Below are 23,605 nucleotides of genomic sequence, written 5' to 3'. Positions count from 1 at the left end.
TAAACTCTTTTGGGGGGGAAAGTTTTGCTGTAGCGTTTTGGGAGATTTCAAAGCTGTGTCCAAAAGCCCCAGATCTTTTTGTCTTTTTAAAACACATTTTGTCATCACTAAGTGGATAGAGCAACAGGTAGAGCAGGGGTGTCATACTCATTTTGGGCCACGGGCCGAATTTCGATGCTCAGGCTGGGTTGCGGGCCGAACACAACGTAAAACAATAAAACAAAATATAAGAAATAAATAGCTTTATATAGCCTACGCTGTTTTTGAAGCAATTACTGGATCAATTAAAAGAAATTACAAACACGTTTGTTCTCATAAACTGAAATGTATTAAGAAAAACAAGTGGAATTTCACCAACACTGAGCTTCAGTTTATGAGCATCACAACTTCAAAGTTGATCTACAGAGATAAACATTTTATCTATTGTTAAATATTGTTAAATAGGTATTTGGAACTGAAAAATATTGTATTTGACTTTATAACAAAATAAACTTCAAGATCTAAAAAACCTTTTAAATGTACTAAGTAACATGTCCACATCTGTGTAGTTCTCTGTAGTTCTCTGTAGTCATCTGTAGTCATCTGTAGTTCTCTGTAGTTCTCTGTAGTTCTCTGTAGTTCTCTTTACACCTGAACTGACTCATCACTAAATACAAACACACGTGGAGCGTTTAAGGAGGTCAAGTTATGAGCCACAGTTTCCATCAAACCAAACTCTTTTGTCAAATCGTGGGCCAAATATTATGTACAAAATAAAACAATAAAAATTATAAGAAATAAATAGCTTTTTCACAGCCTAGTAATAGTTGTGAGACTGTTGCACAAATGTGCAGCAGGTGAAAGACTGAGTCCATATTCAGCAGCAGCAGGAACAGGAACATGGACTTTTGATGTGATTTATGATGTGAAATGTTCATATCACAAACATGTTTCTGCTCAAACTCATTATGAGCTCGCTATTTTCATAGTTTAAGCTGATCTTAGTGGGAAATGATTCATGTAGTGACTCAAATGAGGTCATTGTGTTTGTGTTCAGTCACATTAGTGTGGACACAGTCATATTCAGACTTTATTACAATCTGTCCTGTGTTTTTACCTGTGGCTCCTGATCTGTCCAGGTTTGTAGAGGATGTTTTCCTCAGAGCATCATCACTGAAGTTAGTTTTCTTGTTGTTAGCTCCACTTTTAGTACAACTCTAACATCCACAAAACAGTCTTCTTTCTTTCTTCCACGTGTTTCCTAAAGCCACACGTCTCTGTCCTCCTCAGACCTCTGCTCTGAGGTGCGTAAGTGCTGTAAAGTGCGCAAACGCGTGTCTTACTTCCCTCAGAACTTCTCCCTCGGCAGCACACACGGCAGAAAAGAGCCACTAGGGGGAGGGGTGGCCACCAGCTGCGTTGTGGGACGTGTAGTTTTAGCGCTAACAACGGTTACGGATGTAACTACGGTTCTATGAATGGTAAAAAAAATATATATATATACATATATATATTTTTTTTAATTTTAATTAATTCAAAATGTTCGGCGGGCCGGATTAAAACGTTTGGCGGGCCGTATGTTTGACACCTCTGAGGTAGAGCATTGGGTTAGGACGCAGGGGACCAGGGTCCGAATTCAGCAGTGGCTTCACTTTAATCATGTCGTTCTTTTCATATATAAATGTTTTAAACGTGAAACGTGTCATTTGTGCAGAGCGGAGGGTCACTCTCCTCCTGGATGCTTGTTCTCTTTACCCGTTTCATTGGTTATTTTGGTTGAACTGGTGTATGATTGGCTGCATGTAGAAAGTGGGTTGTAGCAGTGGCTCAGAGGTTTTATTCATCTACAAAGCTAAAGCAGAGAAACTACAGGACAAACAGCTCACTGAGGCAGGTGTCTGCTAAAGGTAAGACTGAGTTTTACTTTCTACAAAAAATAAACTCTAGGTCTGACTAGCTCAGTCTATAGAGCATGAGTCTGTGGACATTAGGGTTATGAGTTTGAGCCCTGTCGGAGGGTATGTTTTTTCATATTTGTTTTGTCACTGATTGTTTTAAATCAAAACACCAAGATATACAATTTCTTGAAAAAGTAAGTGTAACTAAATGCTCCCACCTCTGCTGTTCTGTTCAACGTGTTGTGGAGGGAGGGGTCTTTTTTTTTCATGAAGACTTCCAAGCTGAACGCAATGATATGCAAATGTTAGGCTAACTAAATGGCTCTCTAGCGCCCTCTTCAAATTTTATTTTGAAAGTATTTATTTTGAAGTAATTAAAGACAATTTATTTGTCGTAGGCAACTGAAAATATGTATAAGGATGTAATCTGAGAGCAGTCACAATTTGACAAAATTACGTGACTCTAGCTTGAGTTTTTATAGCTTTGAGTGTTTATTTACTAAATGCAAATCCGGCGCTAGCTAAGCTCCATTCATTTAATAGCTTAGCATTAGCTCAATATTAGCTGCTGACCATACATTCATATGGGTGCTGTTAGGGTATGTGGGGAAGGGGTTATTTCTTGGTCATTTGGTCTGGTAATTTCTTGCCATTTTAACAGGCATTTTGAATGGGATTAAAACATGTACTTTGTCATTAACAGTTAAAATTAGGCATTTACTCTTCATATCACACTGAACATAAAAGCTAGTGGGGACATAACCCATTCAAAATGCCTGTAATCCAAAACGCATGTAAGTCTATGAAAGTGTTTGTCATGTTGCCACGGTAACATGCTTGCGGACGACACCACCCTCATCGGGCTCATCTCGGACAGGGATCAGTCTGTCTACAGGAGGTGAAGCGGCTGGTGTCCTGGTGCAGCGGTAACAACCTGGAGCTCAACGCCCAGAAAACAGTGGAGATGATCGTGGACTTCAGGAAAGGTAAAGCCCCCAAGCTCCCTCTCACCATCTCGGGCTCCCCCATCTCCACTGTGGACTGCCTCCGCTTTCTCGGTATCACCATCACCCGGGACCTCAAGTGGGGGCCCACCATCAGCTCCCTCACCGGGAAGGCCCAGCAGAGGAAGTACTTCCTGCTGCAGCTGAAGAAAGCAAAGCTGCCAGTGGAGATGATGGTGCAGTTCTACACGGCCATCATTGAGTCCATCCTCACCTCCTCCATCACCTCCTCCATCACCTCCTCCATCACCATGTGGTACGCTGAAGCCACAGCCAGAGACTACAGCGCATTGTGCGCTCCGCTGAGAAGGTGATCGGCCGCAACCTTCCATCTCTGCAGGACCTGTACGTCTGCAGGACTCTGGGACCTGCAGGTCGAATCACAGCCGACCCTTCTCACCCGGCACACAGGCTATTTGAGCCACTCCCCTCAGGCAGGAGGCCATTCCCCTCAGGCAGGAGGCCACTCCTCTCAGGCAGGAGGCTACGATCCATCCAGACAAGAACCTCCCGTCATAAGAACAATTTCTTTCCCTCTGCCGTTGTACTCATGAACACTTCCTAAGCACTTTGCACTCACTGCACTGTCCACTTTTTTTGCACCACATATTTTATTTTGTGTACATATATCCAGTGTTGTGAACAGAGGGACCACCACCCCGGGCTGCCAGTTCAGAGCTTGGCCTGCCGATACCTGTCAATGACCTCCGGAGACAAGCCAGAGTGGCCTGATAGGCCTCCTTCTTCATTCTGACGGCATCCCTTACTTCCGGTGTCCACCACCGGGTTCGGGGGTTGCCGCCACGACAGGCACCGGAGACCTTGCGACCACAGCTCCGAGCAGCCGCATCAACAATCGAAGCGGAGAACATGGTCTACTCGGACTCAATGTCCCCAACCTCCCCCGGGACATGGGAGAAGCTCTCCCGGAGGTGCGAGTTGAATACCCTACTGACAGAGGGCTCCACAAGACGTTCCCAACAGACCCTCACAATGCGCTTGGGTCTGCCAAGTCTGTCTGGCTTCCTCCTCCGCCAGCGGATCCAACTCACCACCAGGTGGTGATCGGTTGACAGCTCTGCTCCTCTCTTCACCCGAGTGTCCAAGACACGCGGCCGGAGGTCAGATGACACGACAACAAAGTCGATCATTGACCTCCGGCCTAGCGTGTCCTGGTGCCATGTGCACTGATGGACACCCTTGTGCTTGAACATGGTGTCAGGCACAGAAGTCCAATAACTGAACACCGCTCGGGTTCAGATCGGCGAATCCGATCACCCCTCTCCAGGTGTCACTGTCATTGCCCACATAGGCGTTGAAGTCCCCCAGTAGACCAACGGAGTCCCCGGTCGGTGCACTGTCCAGTACCCCTCCCAAGGACTCCAAGAAGGCCGGGTACTCTGGACTGCTGTTTGGCCCGTAGGCCGCCACAACAGTGAGATACCCTCTCATCCACCGGGGTGAACTCCAACATGTGGCGGCTGAGCTGAGGGGCTATAAGCCCACACCAGCCCCGCCTCTCCCCGCGGGCAACACCAGAGAAGTGGAGCGTCCAGCCCCTCTCGAGTGCGTGGAGGTGAGGCCGACTATATCTAGTCAATATCGCTCAACCTCTTGCACAACCTCAGGCTCTTTCCCCCCAGCGAGGTGACATTCCATGTCCCCAGAGTTAGTCTCTGTGTCTGGAGATCTGGTCGCCGAGGCCCTTGTCGTCGACTGCATTCCAGATCTCTCTGCACCGGCCCCTTATGGATCCTCCTGCGGGTGGTGGGGCCACGGGAGGGCGGTCCCACGTCGCTCTTTCGGGCTGTGCCCGGCCGGGCCCCGTGGGGAAAGACCCGGCCACCAGGCGCTCGCCATAGAGCACCCATCCCAGGCCTGGCTCCAGGATGGGGCCCCGGTGACGCCGATCCGGGCGACGTAAACGGCCTTGTTCTTGTTGTCATCATAAAGGGCTTCTGAATTTACATGTATTGTGTAATTTACCTTTACCTAGAATCTTCTCAGCCATGCGGTAGAGAGCGACAGCTTTAAAACTAGATTGTAAAAACACAATACTTCGTAATAAAATCTTTGTTTTTCTAAATTGTCCTTTGAATAACTGTTTCACTTTTTTTGCACTGCAGGTTGCACAACTCCACCCCTAAGTTGTCAATAAAAACAGAGAATTGAAGACGTTTAAACGAAATTATCTCCTTGTCAGGTACAAATTCTTTATTTATGCACTTATGCTTTGCTTTCAAAACTAAACTAAAGACTCAAGTGTTTAAACTGGGATTAAGTTGTTTTAAAAGTATCTTTTGTAAAATGCCTACAACTGTGTTTCTAGAACCAGCATTGATGGGAAAAACTGGTTCAGGAAAAAGCAGCCTGGCCGACACAATTTTTGGGGAAAAGATTTTCAAAGAAGACAATTCTCCAAACTCTGGGACGGGTATATGCAATAAAGATGATTAATGGACAGTATATCCAGTTGGTCGACACTCCAGGTCTTTTTGACACAGACCTATCCAGCACCAACATGAGCCCTGAGATTTTGAAATGTGTCACAGAATGTGCTCCTGGACCACACGCCGTCCTTATTGTGCTGAAGATAGAGAAGTACACAGAGCAGGAAAAGGCAGTTGTAAAAATGATACAGAAGTATTTCAGTGAAGAGGTCCTGAAATACACCACTGTGGTGTTCACTCGAGGAGATGACCTGCCAGAGGAGATGAGGATTGAAGAGTGGGTGAGCCTGAACCCGTCTCTGAATGTCTTGGTGCAGAAATGTGGAGGTCGCTGCCATGTCTTTGATAATAAATACTGGAAGAACAGTGAAGATGAATACAGAAACAACCAGTACCAGATCAGAGAGCTGCTCAAGACCATCAACAAGACTGTGGCAGATACGAGTTTCTGAAGGAAACTGGTGAAGAAATAGAGCAAGAGATAAAACGCCTTAAAGCGACTTCATCAGGAAACATGTCTGATGAGGATATTCACAAAAAAGCCAAAGAGAATATCTTCAAAAAACTGTGGTCTCATATGGCAGAAAATCCAGCAGGAATCATTCTCGGAGCTTTCCTTGGTGTAGGAGTGATGGTACCACTGGTAGTGCTTGGTCTACCATGTGCAGTCTCTGGTGCAGTGATTGGCGTAGGCAGTATCATTGTGGGAGCTGCAGCAGGGGTAGAAATACAGAATGCTGTAAAAAAGATAAGTCAACGTACAGATCCAACACAAGACGTGGCAGAGAAACAGGATGAAGCAGAGAAACCCAATGAAGAAGAGGAAGAGGTTCTTCCACTGGAGCTAGAAAGAATAAAGATGTGAAGTGGCAACATATGTACCAAGGATTTAAAAAGCTCTAATAAAGTCTTCACTTGGAATAGGTACAATTTTAAATGATATAATTGACAAATATATGACTATATAACGACATCTCACCAAACACAAATATATTACATTTGATTGCACGTTGAAAAGTTTGATCATTTGCATTTCTCCTTTGACGTTGGCTCACATGAGCGTGTTCACCTTTATCTTAAGGTAAAAGTTAACAAGTTAATAAGGTGCAAGAGTGATAGGATTTGAACGAGCCGTTAAAACTGGATTTTCGTGGTTGAGTCGCCTTGCTCCGGAGTGGAGAGAAAGGTTGGGGAGAGCGAAATAATTGTATGGATGTTGGAGTTGACGAGCTGCAGATAGAAGTCAATATGAGCGATGAATGAGGAAACTTAATTGAGAGAGTGAGGACGCTGGCGTGGGTCGGGACGAGCGTGGCTGCGGGCGGGGCTCTGAGCGAGCGTGGCTGCTGGCGGGGCTGTGAGTGAGCGTGGCTGCGGGCGGGGCTCTGAGCGAGGGTGGCTGCGGGCGGGGCTCTGAGCGAGCGTGGCTGCGGGCGGGGCTCTGAGCGAGCGTGGCTGCGGGCGGGGCTCTGAGCGAGCGTGGCTGCGGGCGGGGCTCTGGGCGAGCGTGGCTGCGGGCGGGGCTCTGGGCGAGCGTGGCTGCGGGCGGGGCTCTGGGCGAGCGTGGCTGCGGGCGGGGCTCTGAGTGAGCGTGGCTGCGGGCGGGGCTCTGAGCGAGTGTGGCTGCGGGCGGGGCTCTGAGCGAGCGTGGCTGCGGGCGGGGCTCTGGGTGAGCGTGGCTGCGGGCGGGGCTCTGAGCGAGCGTGGCTGCGGGCGGGGCTCTGGGTGAGCGTGGCTGCGGGCGGGGCTCTGAGCGAGCGTGGCTGCGGGCGGGGCTCTGGGTGAGCGTGGCTGCGGGCGGGGCTCTGAGCGAGCGTGGCTGTGGGCGGGGCTCTGGGTGAGCGTGGCTGCGGGCGGGGCTCTGAGCGAGCGTGGCTGCGGGCGGGGCTCTGGGTGAGCGTGGCTGCGGGCGGGGCTCTGAGCGAGCGTGGCTGCGGGCGGGGCTCTGGGTGAGCGTGGCTGCGGGCGGGGCTCTGAGCGAGCGTGGCTGTGGGCGGGGCTCTGGGTGAGCGTGGCTGCGGGCGGGGCTCTGAGCGAGCGTGGCTGCGGGCGGGGCTCTGGGTGAGCGTGGCTGCGGGCGGGGCTCTGAGCGAGCGTGGCTGCGGGCGGGGCTCTGGGTGAGCGTGGCTGCGGGCGGGGCTCTGAGCGAGCGTGGCTGGAGCAGCGAGGTGAGGCATGGGTCGGAGTAGTATGCTAGCATGAGTCGGCGTAATGGTAATGATGAATGGGATGAGGGGTGAGAGAGATCATGAGCGGTGGTAGCGTGGAATGTAGCAGGAGCCCGAAGGCGATGTGAGCATGTGTGAGAAGGCAAGGCGGACATGGTAAGATGAGGTAGTGTGAAAAGCAAGAGCTGGGGGGAAAAAAATTGACTTGAGAGGATTTTTTGCCAATATGAGAACTCCAGCAGAAGTGCACATGCGCACTCACCCCTGTGTGGACGCACACAACAGCCTCGTTACTACACTTGCGTTTGTTTATTAGCGCGACGGATCGCATCGCATCTCTCATCTTTCTCTGTCTTCATTTTGGTTTGTAAACTGAGGGAACTATAATTATAATAGATCCATGCGCTTAGACACACACCGGCATGTCAACCATGCATGCCAGGGAAACGTGCTGCTATGCTGGGGACGAGTCAACGAGGCTGCAGGTGAGCAGTAAGTACGTTCTATGATTGACATGTGAATGAACTAGTTGGCTGTCCACGCCACGAAGAAATGAGACTCTGATATGGCAGTAGCTCAGTGGTAGGGTGCTCATCTTTTGATCCGAAGGTCGGCGGTTCGACACCCGCTCAGGAAGAGTGGTCAGATCCACTGGCCCGCAGGTTGGTGATGTGATTGCAGCGGCCTCATGTGAATACTGCCGTTGTGCCCGTGCACTTAACCTGACTTGCCCCTGGTATCTGCGAATACCGATTTGTGAGTGAATGGGTGACTGGTTCCTTGATGTAAAGCGCTTTGAGTACCTTGACGGTAGAAAAGCGCTATATAAATGTGACTTTTTTTTTTTTTTAACTCAATATTGTTAAGGACAAAGCTGGGACGTTGCCAAGTCCCTATGAACATTGTTTAATCTTTTTAAAATTGAGTTGTAAAACCTGGTTCCTGCCCGTGGAGCGATGGTGACGTCATCAGCTGCGCGCTTCCAGACGTGGAACCAGGAAGTGCTGAGGCTGGCGAAAAATGAATATTTATCATTGAAGGTCTGAAAGAAGTTCCCCTTTGACTTCGGCCCGATACAGGCCGGGCGCGATCCGGTCTCTGATGAGAGGCGGAGCGCATGGAGGTAGGGGTCCATGGGAGAGGCGCGTGCGGAGGAGATGGTGTTCGGAGGCATAGGATCACGCCTACCGTGAGTGTAAGCGACGGGTCCTCTGGAGAACGTGCCACTGAAGATACAACCGACTGAAAGTTCAGACTGGGAACAGGTCAGAATCTGATCGAAAACAGCTGATGATTTGTTCTAGCGTATGCTCTGGCTGACTGTCTCTCTGTCGAGAGAGCAGAGACAACAAGAGATGCAGGGATTGGTCTGTATATATATAGGCCTTCTGGGTAATTAGAGGCGTGGTTAAAGAGTGGAGGCGTTGTCCTGCTTCCGAACCCCAGTTAGCGATTAACATCTCCAACTACACTATCTCGAGTCATTTTGGCAGACACCAAAGAAGCAGATGTCTGTTTAGGCGTCCTTTACTATAGAATTGACTCACTATTTCACTCGTACACAGTCATGACATGCAGCGCTGCTGTCAGACTGTTTGTCCAAATCTAATATGGCCGCCACACATGCACACCGGTCCATTCAACTTCCTGGTATATTTATTACAACCAGTGATATGCATAAAGTGAGCCACTCTCCCTGTGAACAGCAACATAATGCACACGGCATCAATCAGACAGTGCATATGTCACTACAAAAAGCACAGACAACTGAAAATATGTTGCAACTTACTTTTGTCGCATATCCAAGTCGATACTTCGCAAGGTTTTGGAAACTGTCGTGAAATGTCGTAGCATAGCGCTGGACCAGACTTGCCACACATCGCGCTTACATTCTCTTAGTTCGGGACAAATCGTGTCCAAAAACGTCTTCTACTCTTCCGTTTGGGCCCCTCAAAGAGCCCGTTTCCCTCTTGAGAGCAGTGCAGTGCTTCACATCTCCGTGTTATTGCAAGATTTGTCGTGTAAAACGTAAAATTCCGCTCTGTTTAGCACATTTCAGACGAGAACAATGAGGATCGGCTACAGCATGTCACCGGTGTGACGACACTGATTTTGCAACCGCTCTTAAAGCAATCGGTTGCTATGGCCTTTTTTCTGGTTTGGCCTAATGAACTCGAGATTTTCTTTTGTCATTTGTTCAAACTAACCGTCCAGACTTCATTGTGAAAAAATGAAAGCTATATTCCACTTATCAACAAACATTGCTGCCCATCTTTAACCAACTAAATGGTAAATCTCAAGAGCTAAACGTCCATGGAGCCGACTTGAAATAAAATAAGCCAAAGCTCAAATGAGATGCTGTAGTCTAAAGTTGCCAAATCAATAGATTGTGAAGTATGTCTATAAAACCACAGAAGGCAACAAAAGAAAGCCCATGTACAAGCAGTTTAATGACAGATGTAAATCCAGTATCAGCAGGAGACAAACACACGGCTCCTTCTTGATACCAAAATGATATTTAATGTGTTTGAAAAAGATGCCGTTTAGAACGGACAACCAGGAGAACGAGGAGACCCAAACACCGGCCCTGCGGGCCCCCGGATCATAGACTGCAGACGCTCCACAAAAACAATCTCTAAGTTTGAGATTCATGAATAAAAGACATTTTATTACATATGAATGATTATGTATTGTGTCATTATAATGTATCTGTAAAATTTAATGTAAAATCTGTAATTTCTTTGTGATTTGAATGCATTTTTCCGGCTGTGTGAAGCACTTTGAATTGCCTTGTGTATGAAATGTGCTCTACAAATAAACTTGCCTTGCCTTTACCTTAAAGCATCTTCTCAGCCATGCGGTAGAGAGCGACAGCTTTAAAACTAGATCGTTTGAGAATCCAATAACAATATGTTTTTCAATCTGTGTCTTTGCTTCTCATCTTCTTTAGTGATAGAATCTTTTCACATGTCAAGATTAGATTATGTTTTTCTATATTGTCCTTTCAATCTTTGAATTGCTGTTTCACTTTTGTTGCACTACATGTTGTAGACTCCGCCCCTAAGTCGACTCTATAAAACAGGCCTGCTCCACAGGTGAAAGAGAGAGAACTGAAGACGCTCAAACGAAGTGACACCCTGACAGGTACGAATGATTTATTTATGCACTTATGCTTTACTTTTAAAGACTAAACTAAAGACTCAAGTGTTTAAGATGGGATTAAGTTGTTTTGTTTGTTTTACAAAAGTGCAACCCTTTTGAAAGTATCTTTTTACAACTGTGTTTCTAGAAGCAGACATGCTGAGGATTGTATTGATGGGAAAAACTGGATTAGGAAAAAGCAGCCTGGCCAACACAATATTTGGGGAAAATATTTTCAAAGAAGACAATACTCCAAACTCTGGGACAGATAGATGTATGTCTAAAAGAAAGACGATTGATGGACAGTATATCCAGTTGGTCGACACTCCAGGTCTTTTTGACACAGACCTATCCAGCACCAACATGAGCCCTGAGATGTTGAAATGTGTCACAGAATGTGCTCCTGGACCACACGCCGTCCTTATTGTGCTGAAGATAGAGAAGTACACAGAGCAGGAAAAGGCAGTTGTAAAAATGATACAGAAGTATTTCAGTGAAGAGGTCCTGAAATACACCACTGTGGTGTTCACTCGAGGAGATGACCTGCCAGAGGAGATGAGGATTGAAGAGTGGGTGAGCCTGAACCCGTCTCTGAATGACTTGGTGCAGAAATGTGGAGGTCGCTGCCATGTCTTTGATAATAAATACTGGAAGAACAGTGAAGATGAATACAGAAACAACCAGTACCAGATCAGAGAGCTGCTCAAGACCATCAACAAGACTGTGGCAGATAATGGAGGAAAGTACTACACAAACGAGTTACTGGAGAAAACTGGTGAAGAAATAGAGGAAGAGATAAAACGCCTTAAAGCGACTTCATCAGGAGACATGTCTGATGAGGTTATTCACAAAGAAGCTAAAGAGAATATCTACAAAAGACTTTGGTCCCATATGAAAGAAAATCCAGCAGGAATCATTCTTGGAGCTTTCCTTGGTGTAGGAGTGATGGTACCACTGGTAGTGCTTGGTCTTCCATTTGCAGTCTCTGGTGCAGGGTTGAGTGCAGGCATTGTGGCTGTGGGAGCTGCAGCAGGAGGAATAAAGAATGCTGTAAAAAAACGTGCAGATGCAACACAAGACGTGGCAGAGGAAGGTTCTTCCACCAGACCTAGAAACAGCAAAGATTCAAGCTGGAGAAATTAAAGAAGTGGAAACATATGTACCAAAATTCTAAAAATTAAATGTTTTAATCCACAGATATGACAATATAAATATATTACACATAATTGCACGTTGAGAACATTTGATCATTTGCATTTCTCGTTTGACGTTGGCTCACATGAGCGTGTTCACTCTTATTCTATTGTTTAAATCTGTCATAATCCTGTCCAACCAGATTCTTCCTGACCTCCACAGTCTCATTGACCTTATTTAAACTTCCTCTTCTGGAAATATAGTCATGAGACTTGAACACTCAAAGATCATGATGTTGACTCGATAATGCTGAGTCCTGTATTCAGGGTGTTTAAACTCTTTCTCTGACAATCTGGAAAGTTCTACAACATGAAACTGAGAATTATACCTAATTACGTATAATGTAGTTTATTGTGTTTTGCAAATGGGCTTCTACATACATACATACATATCTTGTTGAAAATGTACTGTAATTTTATTTTGTTCATCTAAACTCTCTTCTTTAAATTTTTGAAAAAATAAATAAATAAAACTGACTAATTATTTGAAGATTTTTTGTTGTTATTACGAGTATGATTGTATTTATTATAATTGTATTTATTTAAAACAAGAGCAGTGCACAGATATTAATTTTAAAAGAGAAACAATGCTCAGCACATATATATAAGCTGTAGTCCCTGGGCAGGTTTAGACAGAAGAAAATGTATAAAAAATCAAACTCTTCTTTGTCATGATTGCTTTTGCCCGTAAACGTTATTAGACAGAACAGTTTAGCTTGAAATGAAGAGAGAGAGAAGGGAGGACATGCAGTAAACTGTCTGAGCCGGGATTCAAACTCACAACCCTGCGGCTGCACATGGAGCCTGGCATATGTGCTGCCACTTTAACCCCTCCATTTACAGCCTGACAATTCAATAAAGCCACAAGAGGGCGCTCCAGGGTAACACACGCCATAACTCTTTCACCAGGTTTGAACTAAATATTCATAATGATATTAATATAAACAAAAATATAAAAGCAGAAGGTTATGAAGGACTCTGCTCATGAGGACCAGGAGCTCCACTCCTTCAGTCTGGAACATTTGTACAGATTTCTTTTGCATTGAATTAGAAAACAATAACTGTATTTTAACAAAGTACACTGAAACCTAAAACACAGTGCAAAATGAATATTATATGTATTATTGTATTATTTCTCACAGATTTATAAAACATTAAAATCTATTGATAAATAACCAGATAATGTCAAGATTGTAAAAACTGAGTTAAAATAAGGCTAAAATGTTCTCGTTTGTGGTATTGGAGTTCATCACAGCTGTGTTTTTGATTTTTTTTAACATTGGTTCAATTTAATCAGAGTTTTGCCATTTCCCTTTGACAGCATCAGCAGGCGAGCTAAAAACATGTTTTCAGTGCTTTTCTTTTACCAACTATACGCTATACATTATAAATATCATTAATACATAATGCAAAATGAAATCAAGAGATTCGTCTTAAATGAGTGATAACGAAAGCTGTGACCAAATGCTAAACTCAGACAAATAAAATGGTCCTAATCTCTGATGAGGAACTCGGCGACAAACCCATTGTAGTGGCGATTTGTCCAGAAAACCATATTAAACTGACTTAAACCAAACAAATCAAAAGGCCACGAGGCAGTGTCCAGGGTTAAGCTCTGGTCTACGCAGTTAAATAATCAAATGTGACAAAGAAAAGCTTAAGTTGGTTTATTGTTCGCTTAAACACACAGTAAACACAGGGTTTTCCATCCTGCAGCCGCTGTGACCAACGGGTAAAAACCAAATGCTCACAATGTCCGCAGAGCCCCTCCCACCTTAAGCTATTGAAGATAAGATAAGATAGCCTTTATTTGTCCACACAATGGAGAAATTTCGGGGTTGCAACGCAAATAGATACAGAAGTAAAAGAACAAGTAATCACTCTTATTTACAGCAGTTACATGCACATGAATGTGACATTATTGCGTATGAGTATTGCACATGAATATGACATTATTGCGTATGAATATGACAGTATTGCACATGGGTATGACAGTATAGTGACACGTGTTCAGGGCTAAAAGTGTTTGTTGTAGAGTCTGACAGCAGCAGAAAGAAAGACCTGTGAAACGTCTCCTTCACACAGCGAGGGTGGATCAGTCTCTCACTGAAGCTGCTCTCCAGAGTGGACAGAGTGTCCTGCAGGGGACAGAGTGTCCTGCAGGGGGCGACACTCATGGTCCAGCATAGATGTGAGTTTAGCCAGGACCCTTCTGTCCCCCACCTCCTGCACCGAGTCCAGAGCACAGCCCAGGACGGAGCTTTGTCCAGCCTCTTCCTCTCTCTCTCTGATGCTGCTGCTCCAGCAGGCCACACCTACAGGAGCTGATGCCACCACAGAGTCAGAGAAGGTCTTCAGGAGTGGCCCTGTCAGGAGTGGCCCTGTCAGGAGTGGTCCTGTCACTCCAAAAGACCTGAGTCTCCTCAGGAGCCGACTCTGGCTCTTCCTGTACAGTGCGTCTGTGTTATGAGTCCAGTCCAGTTTGTGGTTCAGATGAACACCAGGTACTTGTATGAGTCACTCTCTCAATGTCCCGTCCCTGGATGTTCACTGGTGAGGGGGGCGTGGGGTGGCATCTGTGGAAATCCACCACCATCTCCTTTGTCTTTCCCGCGTTGATGAGGAGGTGGTTCGGCTGACACCAGTCCACAAAGTCCTGCGCCAGTCCTCTGTCCTCCACATCATCGTCGTCCGTGATGAGTCCGATGATGGCAGAGTCGTCAGAGAACTTCTGCAGGACACAGCTGTCCGTGTCATGTCTGAAGTCTGCAGTGTAGAGGGTGAAGAGAAAGGGTGCCCTGGGGCGCCCCCACACTGCAGGTCCCCCACACTGCAGGTCCCCCACACTGCAGGTCCCCACACTGCAGGTCCGAGTGTCAGACACACAGTCCCGGGCTCTCACAAACTGGGGTCGGTCTGTGAGGTAGTCCAGGATCCACTCTGCAGGTTGTACTCCACTCCAGCCGTCTCCAGCTTGTCCCTCAGGAGCTGATGGTGTTGAAGGCGCTGGAGAGATGAAAGAACAGGATCCTCACAGAGCTGCTAGGCTTCTCCAGGTGAGAGAGAGAGCGGTGCAGCAGGGAGATGACGGCGTCCTCCACTCCAATGCCAGGCCGATATGCAAACTGCAGCGGGTCCATGGCTGAGCTCACGGTGGAGCGGAGGTGGTCCAGGACCAGCTCCAGTGTCTTCATCAGATGTGACTGAGAGCCACCGGCCTGAAGCTGTTGAGGTCTTTGGTGAGCGGTGTCTTGGGCACAGGTACCAGACAGGAGGTCTTCAGACCTGTGGTACCACCTCAACTTCAGGCTCATGTTGAAGACATGCTCCATAACTCCACACAGTTCATCTGCGCAGGACTTAAGGAGCCTGGGGCTGATACCGTCAGGTCCTGCTGCCTTCCTCACTTTAATCCTCTTCAGCTCTCTCCTCACCTGTTCTGCTGTGACAGTCAGTGGATGGCAGGGGGACTATCTGCTGGGGGGATGGGTGAGTCCAGGTGAAGTGGGGAGCAGATGGGCTGAGGCGGAGGTGTGAAGAGGAACGGGTGCAGGCCATTGTCCAGCTGTGGAAGAGGGAGCATGCAGCTGTGCAGGGGGAGGGGTGGGCGATTGATCAAATCTCAGGAAGTGAGAATTTAGCTCATTCACCCACTGTAGGTCCCCCTCCGTTTGGAACAGTGTTCTCAAAACAGAAATTGATGTAGTCCGTGATGCACTCTGTGATGGTGTTGATGTCCTCCCCATGGCCGTAAAGCTCAGTCCAGACAGTGGTGCTGAAGCAGTCCCTCAGAGCCTCCTCGCTCTCAGCAGACCACATCCTCACCACACGGGGCACCACAGGCTGCCTGTGCACGATGGTTTTATACACAGGCCTCAGATGTACAAGATTGTGGTCCGAGCTGCCCAGGGGAGGGAGAGGGGAAGAAGAATAAGCCTCCTTGGTGTTGGCAAAAACAAGTCCAGTGTTTTATTGTTTCTGGTGGGGCAGGTGACATACTGGGTGTATGTGGCAGAACAGAAGAGGGAGAAGCGTGGTTAAAGTCACCAGAGACGAGGAAGAGAGCCTGTGGGTGCTGTGTCTGTGACCTGCAGGTGCAGCAGAGCAGTGTTTCACAAGCATATTCAGCATTAGCAGACGGGGCTTCGTACACTGCTACCACAATAACGTGTGAGAACTCCCGGCGCAGATAATATGGCCTCATGCTAACCGCTAACAGTTCAATGTCTTTGTTACACAGCTGTTCCTTTACTCTACAGTGACTAGGTCTGCACCACTTCTCATGAACAAACAAAGCCAGGCCTCCACCTCTTTTCTTTCCGCTCTCCCTCGTCCTGTCTGCGCGAAGGAGGTGAAAATAGTCCAAAGCGATAATATGGTCCGGCACTTCTGGGGTTAGCCAAGTCTCTGTGAGCAAAATGATGCTGGAGTCTCTATATTCCCGTTCGTACCTTATAAGACTAGCCATCTCCGCTGTATTATTCTGGAGCGACCTCACGTTTCCCATGACGATCTTTGGGAGCGGCGGTCTGAAACGGCGCTTCTTTTCCCAGAGCTTGGCACCAGCTCGCCGGCCCCTCCGTGTCTTTCTTAGGATCTCCACCGGGATGGTGTGTTTTTCTCGGGAAAAGGCTGCAGCGGCTCCGGCGCCGCCGCACAGGTAGATCAGCCGTTCCTTTGTGTATACCCGCCGGGGGAAGGGCACGAGTCCGGCACACATCGCGGCGACGGGAAAAAAAAGCAATAATCCAGCCGAATAAAGTTCGAATCAACGCGTGTCCAGCGCGTGTCGGTCTGTGCACATCCGGCAAGTGGATGTATATAATTTTTTTACAACAATACAATAAATAGGGCATAAAAAGTTTAGAAAAGGTACACGTATTGCCGAGAAGTTCGTCACGATATATCACGATATCGATATATTGAGCACAGTCCGTGTGTGTGTGTGTGTGTGTGTGTGTGTGTGTGTGTGTGTGTGTGTGTGTGTGTTATATGTGGTTTCTGTCCTGACCTGCTCGGGGACGACAGATGGAAAGTAGCCAATAGGATAATTCTGGCATATTTACATTGTATGTTCATTAATATGTCCCTTTTACGTAAATACATCTGACTGTGTACTGCACAGAATACAGTTACATTTCTAAAATGAGATGAGTGCACTGTGGTATCAGATCATTAAATTCAGGCTTTGAATTGAATTAGTGAGGAAAAAGCAAACACAGCTCTTACAGTGAGTGCTGATTTATGATCAAGGATCAATATCTTACATAACAAAAGGTTCAACAAAAACAGTCAGTTTGGATCTTGTCGTCATGTCTTCAGTGTTCAGAATATAATACTCTGATTAGGCTGAGCAAAATAATATGTCTGTTTGCCGTAACCCAACCGACTAGCCGACTAAAACATTTTTATCAGCATTTTGTTGAAAAAACGTCGAATTCTTTTATTTTTCAATTATTTCGCCGACTCACCGACCGGACTTCCCTAAACAGCCATGTCGAATATTTTTATCACGCTTGTTATCCTTATAGCAAAGATAACGCACTGTGCAAAGCATGTGCGTTGTTACGGCAGTTTCCTGTAAACAATGATCAAGTAAAGAGTAACCAGGCAATAACTTGAAGCAGAAACAGAGTCTCTCGGTCTCTCTCAAAAGGTGGAAGTTTATTCACGTGCACAGTGGATAAACACCCTCTCTCTCCCTAAGACAAGTTCGTTCTGTCCCTACCTAACTTTACAATTTACAAAGTACACCTTTTATAGGTGGTAACAAACATAACATAATCACAACCCAAATCAGCTCAAAAAGAGATAGACCAGACTATCACGTCTGTGACGGTTCCATCTCTTCAGAGGTTTAATCAAAGACCATTTCCACCGAATCCGGTCCTGACGCATTAATTGATGATTAAGAGGCGCCGGACAGTAGATATTCAGTATAATCAGGACCTCATATTCTTATCCCATCTGCACAGGAGAACAACAAAGATATTAATTCCGTGACAAGTCATGGCCTAAAACAACATTAGAATGACATGACATGACCCATTTTCTGCCATTACAATACCACTCTTTTGATTATCTTAAACCCCTGTTTAATATCATATCATCAATCAATTACCAATCAGAGAAAATATTAATTAATAATTAATAACACAACAAAAAATGAATAATAACAATAATTAGATAAATTATCACAAAAAAAATAATAATAAAAATGACCAATTTAATGATTAAAAACACTAATTAATAAAATTGAACCCTTGAAATTAGTAATAAAATAATAATAAAAATAATAATAATAATAATAATAATACTAAATAGATAAAATTATTAATAAAAAATATTAATAAAGTTAACCCCAGCTCCCCCGTCCCGAGACCCCCTCCACCGGCCAGGAAAAAACTACCAAACCTCTTTGGGATAAAAGTAGAAAACCTGAGTAGGAGAAAACTACAAAACCACTTTGGGATAAAAGTAGAAACCTGGAGGAATTCCACTGTGAATGAGGCTCAGGACGGACAGGCTGATGCTGACTTCTGGAGAAAAAAAAATGCTCGATTAATTTCATCAAAATAAAGATTTCAGTCTATCTCTTGTCTTAATTTAAGTCATTACAATTTCCCTTTGAATCAGTGATTTCAAAAACAGTTTAAAAGAAATTAATAAAACTGTTAAAGTTTTATTTGCCTCCGCTCTTGTTTATACCGTTACTGGCTTAAGGTCTCATTCCCTTGATGATTAAATCATCATCTGAATCACTAATGTAGCCTGTGTCTTGCTTAGACGCGTCTCTATCTGGCCCTGGAACCTGAACAGACACATCGTGAGCAGAAACCATTTTACCAATCACTTTGAACAAACATGGGGGAACACAAGAAAACAGAATCAAGATTACCCCTACAATAATGCCAAAATTTATGAGCACGTCACGCCAGGAAGTAAGAGCCCATCCTAACACAGAAAAGGGTGAGTGGCAGTGACAGTTTCAGATTCCATGAGATTACGGAGTTTGGTCAAGTTTGCGAGTCCCTGTTGGATCGCACCCCCATCCTCATCATTAGCAGGAATGTAGGTACAGCAGCTCCCTTTTAGTAAAGCGCACACCCCCCACTGGAGGCCGTTATCTGATCCAGCACAATACGATTTTGAAGTGCTACTGCGCGAAGTGCCTGCATCTCCTCTCTCTCTGCCTCGAAAGTAGCTAATGTTATCCACTCCCACACTTGGGAACAATACAAATAGGACCTTTTTCCCCCGTTGTCCAAATTTTATGGTCATCTGGCACGTCAGACCCCCAAACAGCGTCATGAGATGCCAGATCTCTTTGTGTCCTGGGTGTGTGATGTGGTATGCTGGATATTATGTATGAATGATCTGAAGGAATCACAGCTGCGCATCGGCCCACCCGTCCCGCCGGGAGACATTCATACATGTAATATCCACAAAGAAACATGTACTCCTCTTTTGGAACGGTCCCTAAAATGTCTGGAACAGTGTAGTAAGGTGCACATGTGGTTTTGGGGCCCGCCTAAGAATTATTCAAGCGGGTGCTCAAGTGGGTGTTGTTCACCAGATAAGTGCACGGGACATACACTGTGGAACAATATAAATCAGGGATTTGCCCTACATGGAGTGGTTTGAGGTGGATGCAATCGTCTGTGCAAAGCATGTAAATTTAGAGCCAGGTCGAATTTGGACTGGTCCAAAAAGCGGCCCTAGTTTTACATTTTTAGGAGCTCTGATGTGAATCTGAGGTCGGAACTTAATCTTGCGTGGGAGAAGAGGAATCACCGCTCTCCACGCAGACCAAACTATCCTACTCAGAAGTTTAACATTATCTCTAGAAATTAGAGTGCCAGGTAACATGTTGGATAAATTAGGCCCAGGGAGAGGGAGCACGTGTGGAGAGTTGGTTGCCATGGGCATGTGTGTACATACATAACAATCTCTCCGCTTGTGACAGTCGGCTACATATTTAGCATATCGATACCAATAGTTTAGTGTATAGACGGTGAAATGGTTATAAGTGTCTGTGAGAGACTCGATCTTGGATGTGTCGTCATAGTGCAGTGTACGAGTGTTACGATCTACTCTGTTTTCTCTGTGGGGCCACATCCAGCTCGGCAGAGTGATAAACCATATTATTCCCAACGCCAGAACTATTGACAGACCCAGTGCATAAATCATTATTCTATAGTTCAGCAACCTGATGTTGAGCTCGACCTTTCTGTCGGTCAGATACCATTTAGAGCTCTGACGCTCCGGGGGACTCCTCCCCCCAGGAGGAGCCGGGTGAGCCTCAGGAATCATGAAGATGATGAAGACAGTATTTGTGTAGATATTACCAGACGATGCAAAAGAACGTGGAGCTTTAAACCGCGCCGGGTTTTGGCAACGTGCCCCATGCTCGGAGCACTCGATCAGTGGGCTCTGGTGCCTTTCGAGGTTTACGACCTGCTCGGAACCCGACTTTCTCGAACTTGAGATCGTTACAAAAAGGTCCCACGACGTCCTCAGTGGTTGCCCCTTGTGTCTGACCCACGAGTGGACCGACACCCGCGTTGTCGTTGATCTCCGCAGGTGTGCTGAAGATGGCTCGGCAGTGAGATGCGTGAACCCAGGTGCCCCGTTCTGCGACTTTCACTGCGGTGTGAGTGATGAGGAGGACCTGGACCGGGCCAATCCACCTTTTGGAACACCACCTTTTCCTCCTCGGCTCTCGGATCAAGATCCAGTCACCTGGTTTGAAGTTGTGGAGGACAGCTTCTGCTGCCTTTGGGAGAGCGGCTTTCACCTGTGCAGAAATTGAGGACAACAGGTCATCCAATTCTTTACAGTAAGCTAGCACTGAGTCGTCACACAGGGAGGAATCGGGCAGATCTCGTGGCGGAGGTGGGTCGAGGCCTATGTTAGGCGGGCGAGCAAACAGGATTTCAAATGGACTCATGTTACATCTTGCCTGTACCCGCATTCTCATGTACATCAACGCCAGTGGCAGTGCCTTAACCCAGGAGAGTCCAGTTTGCTCACATATTTTGGTCAGTTTTGTTTTGAGTGTCCCGTTACATCTCTCGGCGAGACCACAAGATTCTGGGTGATAAGAAGTATGTTTTCGGAGATCGATGCCCAGAAATTGACCCACCTCCTCTATCACTTTTTTGCAACAAAGTGGCTGCCATTGTCACTTGAAATTTTTTCAGGAACGCCCCAGCGTGGCACAATCTCTGTAATCAGAGCTTTAACCACTGCGTTGCTGGAGGCATGTTTACAAGGAAACGCCTCGACATAACGTGACCAGATGTCAACAAACACTAAACAGAATTTCTTGCTATTGCTATTGCTATTAAGCTCAATGAAATCCATTTGCATATGCCCAAAAGGTCTTTCTGGCGGTGGGTGTGCCGCCTGTGGAATTTGTCTTGCTCTACCTGGATTATTGTTTAAACAGATAGCACAAGATTGACAAAATTTTTGGGCATAAAAGGTAAAACCTTTCGTGAACCAATTCTGTCCCACAGCCGTCACCATCCCCCCTTTTGACGCATGGTCCCGTCCATGTGAGATCAGCGCCATCTGCCTGAAAAAATGTTTAGGTAAACAGGTTTTTTTGTTAGGCCCAACCCAAATGCCATCACACTTCTCAGCCCCCGCCTTCTTCCACACAGAGATTTCCTCTGACGTGGAAAATTCATGCATGGCTGATAAGGACTGTGGAAGAGAAGTGTTATTAAACACAAAACATTCATTTTGCTCTTGTCTGCAGAGATAAGATGCGGCCTTGGCTGCCTTGTCCGCTCTGCTGTTTCCCTGTGAAATTGGGTCAGTTCTGTTAGTATGAGCCTTCAGCGCCTTGTTAGACAGCATTGGTTTCACTCAGAATGTAAATAAACCGACTCACACTCACAAGAACACTCTGGATCTTGTCCTAACGTATGGAACAGAGATTAGTGACCTCAGTGTCCTCCCTCAAAACCCTATATTGTCAGATCATTTCCTAATTACCTTTCAGTTTATTCTTAAAGATCATCCAGTCCCACAAAATAAAGTTATAATGAAAAGGACAATATCTGAAAAATCTATCTCAAAATTCAAAGAAATAATAGAGCCAATATTCAGTGACATGTCACGTGATCCTGCTGAGAACAGTTTTAGTCCCAGTTTAAGTGATCAATGTGTCGACTTGACCATGAATTCTCTGAAGTCTGCTCTTGACGTTGTCGCGCCGTTAAAACAGAAGGTCATTAGGCCAAAGCGCGCCTCCCCATGGTACAACCAAGAACTGCGTTCACATAAACAAAGAGTTAGAAAGTTAGAGGGATTATTTCGTCGCTCTCACACCGAAGAATTCCTAAAAGCATGGAAAAGTTGCCTGCTGTCCTATAAGCAGGCTCTGCGTAAGGCCCAAACCAGATATTATTCAAATCTAATAGAAGTCAACAAAAGTAACACTAAATTCCTTTTCAGCACTGTAGCTAGGCTAACAAACTGTCACAGTGCAGTAGAGCCCTCAATCCCAGCTACACTTAGCTCTGATGATTTCCTCCTATTTTTTAATAATAAAATAAAAACAATCAGAGATAAATTAGATGAAATTACCCCCGCTATTAGCCCTGAACTAGCCCAAGCTGTAAATCTAACGTCCCATATAAATCCACCTGTAAACCTAGAAAGGTTCACAGCTGTTGATCAAGCAGAGATAACTTCAGCCATTATGTCCTCTAAAAGCTCAACTTGTGTCCTAGACCCCATTCCAAGCAGACTCCTCAAAGACATTCTTCCCCTAATTATAGACCCTATTCTTAATATAATAAATACTTCACTCGAAAGTGGCTATGTTCCACAGTCCTTCAAACATGCAGTCATTAAACCTCTTCTGAAAAAGCCTAATCTAGATCCCGACCTATTGGTAAACTACAGACCTATTTCAAATCTTCCCTTCGTCTCTAAAATCCTTGAAAAAGTTGTAGTAAAACAGCTTTGTCGCCACCTGCAGGACAATAACTTATTTGAAGTTTTCCAGTCAGGGTTCAGAGCCCACCACAGCACTGAAACTGCACTAGTTAAAGTCACAAATGATTTGTTATTAGCCGCTGACGATGGACTGGTCTCAATCCTGGTTCTGTTGGACCTCAGCGCAGCGTTTGACACCATTGACCACAACATTCTACTGCAGAGGTTAGAATGTGATGTAGGTGTTGGAGGAACAGCCCTCAGCTGGTTTAAATCCTATCTATCTGATAGGTTCCAATTTGTTAATGTAAACCAGAGCTCCTCACCAAGCTCTAAAGTAATTTACGGTGTGCCACAGGGTTCGGTACTCGGTCCAATTCTGTTTACTCTTTATATGCTACCATTAGGCAACATTATCAGAAAGCATGACATTAACTTCCACTGCTATGCAGACGACACTCAGCTGTATTTATCAATGAAACCTGATCAGAGCGATCAAGTAGACAGACTTAGTACTTGTGTGAAGGAGATAAAAACCTGGATGACACTAAACTACCTGCTTCTTAACCCTGAAAAAACCGAGGTCATTGTGCTTGGCCCTAAGCATCTACGAGACGCTCTATCTGAGCAGATAGTCACACTGGACAATGTCAGTGTAGCCTCCAGTTCTACTGTAAGAAACCTTGGAGTCTTATTTGACCAGGAGCTCTCATTTAAAGCTCATATAAATCAAGCTTGTAAAACAGCCTATTTCCATTTGCGCAACATCGCCAAAATCAGAAGAATCCTGCCTAAAAGTGATGCCGAAAAACTTATCCA

The 23,605-nt window shown here is 45.7% G+C and overlaps 1 protein-coding gene and 1 pseudogene across 1 annotated transcript; both read left to right on the top strand.

The window, feature by feature from the left end:
* Positions 1-5,188: 5,188 nt before the first annotated feature.
* LOC140364213 (GTPase IMAP family member 9-like) lies at positions 5,189-6,196 on the top strand (annotated as a pseudogene).
* A 4,417-nt stretch (positions 6,197-10,613) lies between these two features.
* On the top strand, positions 10,614-11,783 carry LOC140364197 (GTPase IMAP family member 9-like). Its single transcript, XM_072450345.1, has 2 exons — positions 10,614-10,643; positions 10,789-11,783. The coding sequence occupies exon 2, from the start codon at positions 10,797-10,799 to the stop codon at positions 11,781-11,783; it is 987 nt and encodes a 328-aa protein (XP_072306446.1). The 5' UTR covers positions 10,614-10,643; positions 10,789-10,796.
* The last annotated feature ends 11,822 nt before the right edge of the window (positions 11,784-23,605 follow it).

This window comes from Eucyclogobius newberryi, unplaced genomic scaffold, assembly GCF_026437365.1.
Source record: "Eucyclogobius newberryi isolate DKJ021-1_F unplaced genomic scaffold, fEucNew1.0.hap1 SCAF_1, whole genome shotgun sequence".
NCBI classification, from domain to species: Eukaryota; Metazoa; Chordata; class Actinopteri; order Gobiiformes; family Gobiidae; genus Eucyclogobius; species Eucyclogobius newberryi.
This window is presented reverse-complemented; position numbering and strand designations above follow the sequence as displayed.